The sequence below is a fragment of the Triticum dicoccoides genome, chromosome 3A (assembly GCF_002162155.2).
Source record: "Triticum dicoccoides isolate Atlit2015 ecotype Zavitan chromosome 3A, WEW_v2.0, whole genome shotgun sequence".
Taxonomy (NCBI): domain Eukaryota; kingdom Viridiplantae; phylum Streptophyta; class Magnoliopsida; order Poales; family Poaceae; genus Triticum; species Triticum dicoccoides.
This window is the reverse complement of record NC_041384.1, coordinates 53371702-53381194: the sequence shown is the minus strand read 5'-3', so window position 1 is coordinate 53381194 and position 9493 is coordinate 53371702. Positions and strand designations below refer to the sequence as shown.

Here is a 9493-nt window from a genome sequence, read left to right as displayed (position 1 = left end):
CAATTACCTCGATCGAGCTTTAGTCGGAGTTGTGGGTGGATAATTGTTCCAGCGCCTTCCCTGCACATCTTCTACCCAGTGGCCGATTTATTCTCTCCCCACAGAAGCGAAGGATCATCCCCTGCATTATCTTCTCTTTTTCGCCCTCCTCTTCTCAGTAGACCAGCAAGTACACATCTGCAGTAAGCATCTCACAGCTGCACTACCTTCCTCAATCCTCATGTCATGCAACTTACAGTACTAATCGTAGAATTGTCGTGTCCCAGGATCGGATTGGAAGTGGAGGCAGAGGCGAACCAAGGGGGACGAGGTCAAGACTATTAGCTCAGATAGATGTAAGCAATTTTGACGCATTCTGAAAAATAGCGTACTACGTTTTCCCCCTTAATTTAGGATCTAGCTTCAGGCTTTGAGATATTTTGCAGTTTGTATTAAACATAAGCAGTTCTGTTTTTGTTCTCGATATACGTATGCCCACATATATTTCTGAAATACTATGTAGTATAATTTCTTATTTTACTCAAGGACCTAACTTCACACTTTGATTTTTTATTTTTTTGCAGCTGTGTGTTAAACAAAAGTAGCGCCGTTCTTGATATATGCATGCAGAATTGCATACATATGCTTCTGGAAACAGTTTACTATGAATCTTTTACTTAAGGACCTACTTTCAGGCTTTGAGCAATATTCTGTATTTAATTTGTAAAATAGTCTTGTCGTGGAAATGCAATATTGATATAATATAAGAAAGTGAGGAGACAATACAAGCAATTGTGCAAGGCCTACTCTTACGCATAATGAAATAGTTATGCTGTCTTTGTTTTGTAGAATGATCTTATAATTTATAACACCACAACCTCTTATTTAGCAAAAAGTGTTCAAACTAGACTTCTGCGACCAACAATTTGATGATCCTTAAGAAGCACTTTGGACAGCAAAGCAGCTTCTATTACTTCGAACACATGGTGCGCTCCCCTGATTTGTGTGCACCTTCTTATTCTATTAACTATTGTAGGATGCAATTTGTATGGTGGGCTCAAGCTTCAGAAGAAAGTGAATAGAACAAGCAATAGATGTCTTCCTTTTCACTACAGACCAAGAACAATATAAAGCAGGGGGCAGCCCTTTTTCGTCACTACAGACCAAGAACAATACCAAACAAGTGTATGTTATGCGTGATTCTTTGCATATTAAATTTATGTTATGGATGATTCTTTGCAGGTTTTAAATTGCTTATGTTAGAAAATCTTTCTCATCTACTTTCTTTTATGTAATAGGTTGGCATTATATTATTTTGAAGAGCTTGGGAAACCAAAACGAGAATGTTACTCTTGGTGCACACTAAAGTACTGATTAGAATATAAGACTGATGTTGTTAAACTGGCTAATAAGTTCTGAGCAGTGCAAGTTGATGCTCTGTTGGCAAAATGTCATCTGTTGATAAGACCACTAAAAGGTTTAAAATTATTGGTCAGGCGACAAACTTAATTATTGCATCCTTTGTATGCTGCTCGTCTAAGATTTACTGCTCTATTAACTTGATTTTATCTAACGGCTCATTACTGATGTATTTTCTCTATTGTTGTAGATTGCCAGGTAAATTGATGATGCATGTCTCACATTGACTGAAGGGTCGAGAACGGGGCTACTTCTAAATAGCTTCACATTATGTTTTCGAATGTCGTCTCTAGAGTCGATGTTTGAAGCATTAATATTTAGAATGGCTGAGACTCTGATTGCAAGGATGAGAATCAGACTACTACTATATAGTTTCAGTCTTGTAATCTTTGGATTGCGTTGTTTGTAATGCAACAAAGCCAATTTAATATATGAGACATTTTTATTTACTACATTTTGGTTCGTATGCACTATCAACATTGACCGAATAATATGGATGACAATATATAAAGTAAAATTAATTGTTCATGCCATGTGGCAATGTCTCTTGGCATTGTAATAATCTTATATGCCCACTTTGAAAATCCTTTTCTGGACGGTATGCGCCAACACATATGAAGTGTTGTTAACCTATAACTATATACATTGCTATGGTACAACACTTATTCACATCATTTACCAACGCATCTATATGTGTTGTTGTAGAACCTTCCAACGTCACCAACGGCAATGCATATTAATCCGTTGGTGTTGCCCTTAGCAACACCTATATGGACGTACGAAAACACATCAATGTGTTGCTAAAGGGGGTTCCTGTTGTGGTGCCATATCTTAGCACCATCCTTTAATGAGAACGGAAATATTTTAAGGATATAAAAGTAGCGAGTTCTCTCATCATTAGTGAATAGGGTGGCTATATCATTTAATTTAGTAAGATGTGCCACAACAGTTCCAGATTCATAGCCATAAAAAGGATCAGATTCACCCAAAGTAATTATATCAGGATCAATAGAGAATTCATAATCCTTATCAGTAACACAGATAGGTGAAGTAGCAAAAGCAGAGTCAGGTTTCATTCTAGCATTAAGGGATTGCTGCTTCCATTTAGCTAACAACCTCTTTAGATCATATCTATCATTGCAAGCAAGAATAGCTCTAGCAGATTCTTCATCCAAAACATAACCCTCAGGCACAAAAGGTAATTCATATTTATTAGGGGGAGAGTCTTCATCATCACTTTCATCAATATTATAAGTTTGAATAATTTCATTCTCTCTAACCCTAGCAAGTTGGTCATCAAGAAATTCACCAAGTGGCATAGTAGTATCAAGCATAGAAGTAGTTTCATCATAAGTATCATGCATAGCAGAAGTGGCATCATCAATAACATGCGACGTATCAGAATCAATAGCAGAAGCAGGTTTAGGTGTCGCAAGCTTACTCAAAACAGAAGGTGAATCAAGTGCAGAGCTAGATGACAGTTCCTTACCTCCCCTCGTAGTTGTGGGATAAATCTTGGTTCTTGGATCTTTCAAGTTATTCATAATGATAAGCAGATATAAATCCCAAGTGACTCAAAGAATAGAGCTATGCTCCCCGGCAACGGCGCCAGAAAATAGTCTTGATAACCCACAAGTATAGGGGATCGCAACAGTTTTATTGATTTGACACAAGGGGAGCCAAAGATTATTCTCAAGTATTAGTAGCTGAGTTGTCAATTCAACCACACCTGGAAACTTAATATCTGCAGCAAAGTATTTAGTAGCAATGTAATATGATAGTAGTGGTAACGGTAGCAAAAGGTAACGATAACAGAAGTAATGTTTTTGGTATTTTGTAGCGATTATAGCAATAGCAACGGAAATGTAAATAAGCGAAGAACAATATATGAAAAGCTCGTAGGCAATGGATCGGTGATAGAGAATTATGCCGGATGCGGTTCATCATGTGACAGTCATAACCTAGGGTGACATAGAACTAGCTCCAATTCATCAATGTAATGTAGGCATGTATTCTGAATATAGTCATACATGCTTATGGAAAAGAGCTTGCATGACATCTTTTGACCTACCCTCCCGTGGCAGCGGGGTCCTAGTGGAAACTAAAGGATATTAAGGCCTCCTTTTAATAGAGTACTGGACCAAAGCATTAACACATAGTGAATACATGAACTCCTCAAACTACGGTCATCACCGGGAGTGGTCCCGATTATTGTCACTTCGGGGTTGCCGGATCATAACACATAGTAGGTGACTATAGACTTGCAAGATAGGATCAAGAACTCTCATATATTGATAAAAACATAATAGGTTCAGATCTGAAATCATGGCACTCGGGCCCTAGTGACAAGCATTAAGCATAGCAAAGTCATAGCAACATCAATCTCAGAACATAGTGGATGCTAGGGATCAAACCCTAATAAACTAACTCGATTACATGATAAATCTCATCCAAGCCATCACCGTCCAGCAAGCCTACAATGGAATTACTCACGCACGGCGGTGAGCATCATGAAATTGGTGATGGAGGATGGTTGATGATGACAATGGCGACGGATTCCTCTCTCCGGAGCCCCGAACGAACTCCAGATCAGCCCTCCCGAGAGGTTTTAGGGCTTGGCGGCGGCTCTGTATCGTAAAACGCGATGAATCCTTCTCTTTTTTCTCTCCCCAAAAGTGAATATATAGAGTTGGGGTTGAGGTCGGAGGAGCTCCAGGGGGCCCACGAGGTAGGGGGCGTGCCCAGGGGGGCAGGCGCGCCCCCACCCTCGTGGCTAGGGTGTGGGCCCCCTGGCCTTGATCTTTTGCTAGTATTTTTTTATTATTTCCAAAAAGACGCTCCGTGGAGTTTCAGGTCATTCCGAGAACTTCTGTTTCTGCACATAAATAACACCATGGCAATTCTGCTGAAAGCAGCGTCAGTCCGGGTTAGTTGCATTCAAATCATGCAAGTTAGAGTCCAAAACAAGGGCAAAAGTGTTTGGAAAAGTAGATACGACGGAGACGTATCATTACCATGCCCGAGAACGGTCCAGATGTTTACATGGAGACTAAGGCATGAATCTCTAGCCTTGCTAACGAATATGTAGAGGCGAGGCCTTGCGGTGGAGGGCACGAAATGCTTCTTTTGTGGACGAGCTGATGAAGATGGAGGACACTTGTTCATCAAGTGCAAAGCGGTTAAGGAGGTGTGGAGAGATCTAGCCTTAGAGAATGAAAGAAGGGAGCTGGAAGCAATCTCATCTGTGCATGCAATGTTGGACTATTTATGGAGGGTAGATACCCTAAAGCGCATGCAGATCCTGACTTTTTGGTGGATGTGGTGGAGTGCCAGGAATAAATTGAGAAAGGGGGAACTTGGGGTGTCGGCAACTGACATTGCGAGACGAACACGCAGTTGTACACTTGAGTATATGCAGGTATATATCCATGTACCTAAGCCACAGTGCATTGAAATATGGCGGCCCCCCGCAGAATACATGGTGAAATTCAATGTTGATGGATCCTTCGTCCCAGGAGAAAACCATGCAGGGTGGGGAGCAGTGGCTAGGACAAGCGATGGCGTCGTGGTGGGTGCGCGGGCTGGAAGATTGGAGCTCATCCAAGATGCGTTTGCGGCTGAAGTAATGGCTCTTCCAAACGCAGTCTCCTTTGCAGCCGATTTGGGGATCATCCGAGTGGAGTTCGAGACGGATTCACAGCTATTGGCAGAAGCAATGGACGTGCGCAAGGTCAATTCTTCGACGTATGTTGCCGTGATTGAGGATACAAAATACCAGCTCAAACTATGGTTCTCTAAGTATGTAATAAAATGGTGTAGGCATAGTGCTAACTCCGCGGCTCACGAACTAGCAGGTCTTGGTCGTCTATGTCCTGCAAACGCGGCTGTCGAATGGGAGTCCGATGTACCCGCCCAAGTGGCTGTATGTGGTGCGGGTGATTTACCCGGGGACCGTTAAGTTATAAAGCTTTGCTTTGCCTTAAAAAAAAACACCCGTCACCTACCTCCGACATCATCATAACAGCCACCGAAAGAAAAAAAAAAGACAAATCACCATATCATTTAGCTAATCTGACTTCCCATAAAATACATCTAATCCCGTAGCCCACGTAGGCACATACACGGAAATGAATCTCCCATATCTCTCTCTCCGTGAATAACGTGATTGGTGCTTGGGTGAACGTGAATACATATATATCTCTCTCCGTGAATAACGTGATTGGTGACTGGGCGAACTTGAATACGTGATCACCTCGAATAATCGGAGACTGATCTCCTCCTCATCTCCTCGTCTCATCTCGTCTCCTCAGCCATCGTTAGTAGCCGCCGCCAGCGCCTCAGCCGCTCGGACGCCATGGACCTTGGGAATTTGGATCACAGCTCGCGCGAGAACGAGGACCGGGAGAAGAAGATGCAGCTCCTGCTCACGCGGACTGAGCCACAGGGCGGCGACGACCACGGCAAGTAGCATGGCACGACTACCCAGATCCCAAGCTAGCCTAACCCTGGATGGTGCCATCCGTCTCCGCCAGCCAGGAAAGGTCCAAGTCCTCGGCCGACAACGTCAAGCCGTCCGCCTCGCCCTAGCCTGCTTCGCAATGGTCGATCCTCTGCTGCCACGACGCACAAGAACAAGAGCAAGGATATTTCGACTGGTGAGTTTCAATTTTGTGTTTGATTTTATGAATATAAGCATTGATCTTATAATTTTTTTGTATATAGATGGTATGATGTATTTGTGCATAGATTGATTGCTGCTCAAGTCGATGTGGGGTATTTTTACCCGTGAGCACCCATTTCACCTGTCGGGTGATTAGAGGAAAATTGTACCGGTTCACGGGTATGGGTACTGATGATGTACCCTTTCACAGGTATGGATACGGGTGATGGGTAAGTTCGAGAGGGATGGATAAGGGTATGAGATAACTCCATCCATACCAAACCCGGCGTGTGCCATCCCTACTCCTTTGGTCCCAAAAAGCTTGTCCTAGATTTGTCAGGATTTAGAACCCTTTCTATTCTTATACAAAATCAAAAGCTACCGACCTTATTACCATCTAACATATTCCTACAGAAAATATATTAATGAACATATGTTTTCTCCATCAATAGTGAACCTCGGGTCAAAAATAAACAGGCACAAATGTACAAAACCATCAGATGAATATCAGGTGCCAAAACACAGGTAAAAGGACATGTTTCATGGGTGTTATAATTATATCGCATAATAAAAATATTATTCTTGCATATGAATTCATCATCACTAATATCATAATGTCAAAATAAACGTGCGTAGCAACACACGTCTTTGATGATCTAGTATTATCAAAGCTCCGCACAACAGCACAAGGGAACATGCGCACATTTTGAGACTAGACTTCTTATAGCAGCACAATCCTGCTAGTCTCCGGTTGATCGTCGGGGCGACGCGCGAACACAGAGCGGGCCGTCCATTTTAAGCGTGAGCATTGGGCGATACCCCACCGTCGAGTCGCGCTCCCACATCTCAAACCTGAAGAGGTAGAGAAGAGTTGCTGAAAATATCTTCATTTGCCTATACGCGAACTCCTTTCCTAAGCAGATCCGAGGCCCCGCCTAGGTTGAACAAGAGGACAAACATACATACACGTGAATTCTGGATCATGTCGTAGTTTATTGGTCCTTGAAAATAGATGATTTAATTACCTGGAAAGCGGTGAACTTGTAGGGGCTCTCCGGGACGAACACACCGTCGTCGTCGAGCCACCTCTCCGGCCTGAACTCCTCAGCGTCGTCGCCCCACAGGAACTTCATCCGGCCCATCGCGTACGGCAGGTAGTTCACCATGTCCCCTCTCCTCACGGTGTGCCCGTCCGGCAACGTGTCATCTGAGAAGCAACATTTGACATCCTGCGATGCAACAACCAATAATCACTTCCCCAGTCGTGAGACAAATGGAAACACAAATGTGGATGATCAGGGTCAACTCACGGTGGGCACCGCCGGGTACAGCCGGAGGGTCTCCGTGAGCGCGGCGTGGAGGTAGTGCATGCTGCCGATGGCATCTTCGGTCAGGCACGCCGTGAACTCTTGCACGCCGCCCACGTTCTGGTGGTCGCCGGTGGTGGCCTCCCGCACCTCCCTCGCGATCTTGTCCTGGATGCGCTGGTCTCTGCACATGACGTAGAGGAACCACGACAGAGTGCCCGCCGTGGTGTCGCGGCCGGCGATCATGAAGTTGAGTATGATGTCCCGCAGGTACTTGTTGTCGAAGCAGCCGGGGTCTTTCTCCCTCTCCAGCAGGAATCTCGACAGTATGTCCTGTTTCCTGGCCTGCCAAAATCAAGAAATGTCACCACTAATTTGCCGCCACCGGGAAAATGTTGTAAGGGGAATCGAAGCTCGCTTACGAATTCTTGTCCATCTCTGTCCATCTGCTCGATCTTCTTGTCGATGACGGTGTACACGAAGTCATCGATGGTGCCCACCGACCGCTTCATGGCCGCCTCCGACACGATGTTGAGGAGCCTCTTGGCCTTCCACAGCGGGTCCAAGAACCGGTACAGCACCTGCTCGCTGGCGTTGTCGAACGCCCTGGCGAACGCCGCACCCTCCTCGTTGGATCCGGAGAGCGCGCCCAGGTTGACCCCGAACCCAATCTTGAAAATCGAGTCCAGCGTCGACCGCATGAACAGATCCTCCATGCTCAACCTCTCCCCGGCAGCCGCGGCGGCGGCCACGATGCCCGCGAGCTGGGCAGCCATGTCGCGGAACACGCCACTGCTGTAGTCCCGGAGCATTCGGGTGCTGAACTCGAAGCTGGCGACCTTCCGCTGGTGACGCCACTTGGTGCCGTCGACGTTGAAGATCCCGTCGCCGAGGAGGTCCTCCATCGTGTTATGGGTCATCGTCCCCTTGCCGTAGTTGGCGAAGTTGGTCCGGAGAATGTACTCGACGTTGGCCGGGTCGACGGTGTGGACGGAACTGCAGGTCAGAGTGAGCATGCGGAAGGTGCGGTACCTGCGGGAGAGCTCCGTCATGTACTCCGGCAGGCGGCCCCAGTTGAGCAGCTGGTGGAGCATGGTGCCGGCGACGGGTGGGTAGCTCCGGCGCCTCTTGCCGAGCAGGCCCAGGCGCGTCATGTACAGGCCGGCTAGGATCAGGAGCAGCGACGACAGCGCGACCAGGAACGGCAGCGGTGAATCCATGGCCTGTGAAACGGCGCTGGGTCACGTACGTAGTATGGTGCTAGAGTGCGCCGTGTGTGTGTGGATTGAGGAAGGCATATTGTTGTTCTCGTTATTTATAATAGTAGAAATTTTAAGATGGCCAGAACTATTATGGACCGTCCATTACTTTCGATCCAAGAGTCTAGATTGAATGACGTAATAGGTCATCTATGAGGTCACCCGCACTCATATTTGGTAACTGTCCATTATTTACGATCCAAGGGCCTGGCTTGAACAACGTAATATGTCATCTATGAGGTCACCCGCACTCATATTTGGTAACTGCCCATTATTTACGATCCAAGGGTCTGGATTGAACGAGGTAATAGGTCATCTATGAGGTCACCCGCACTTATATTGGCAACTCTTCATTATTTTCGATCCAAGGGTATAGATTAAACGAGGTAATAGGTCATCTATGAAGTCATCTGCACTCATATTTGGTAACGGTTAGAAAAATAGGAAACACCAGAATTGGAAAGTAGGAATTTATAATATATTCCTACCATATAGAGATTGCTCGAGTAAAAGGAAAACAATTGTATTCTTCTATAAAAATATTGTCATGAGTGCTAACGCCTATGGATCTCATTTTAATTCTTAATTAAGATGATTCATGCCATTAAATTTCATGATTTATATTAAGATATCATGAGGTCACATAACACTAGTAGAAAAAGACCCATTTGTCCCGGTTCATAAGGCCCATTTGTCCCGGTTCGGCAAACGGGACTAAAGGGTTGGTACTAAAGCCCAATACTTTTAGTCCCGGTTCTTATACCAATCAGAACAGATGGGCCTCCACGTGGCCGCTGCGGCTTGCCCAGACAGGGTAGCACCAACCGGGACCAATAAGCGTCCACGCCTCAGCAGTCCAGGGGCTAGGG

General features: G+C 45.3%; 1 protein-coding gene across 1 annotated transcript; it reads right to left on the bottom strand.

Moving 5' to 3' along the window:
- Nucleotides 1-6607: 6607 nt before the first annotated feature.
- Nucleotides 6608-8624, bottom strand: LOC119267044 (cytochrome P450 704C1-like). The gene is made up of 4 exons (XM_037548345.1): nt 7788-8624; nt 7369-7710; nt 7084-7287; nt 6608-6993 (listed from the first exon to the last, which is right to left on the bottom strand). The coding sequence occupies exons 1-4, from the start codon at nt 8583-8585 to the stop codon at nt 6799-6801; spliced, it is 1539 nt and encodes a 512-aa protein (XP_037404242.1). The 5' UTR covers nt 8586-8624; the 3' UTR covers nt 6608-6798.
- Between the last annotated feature and the right edge of the window lie 869 nt (nt 8625-9493).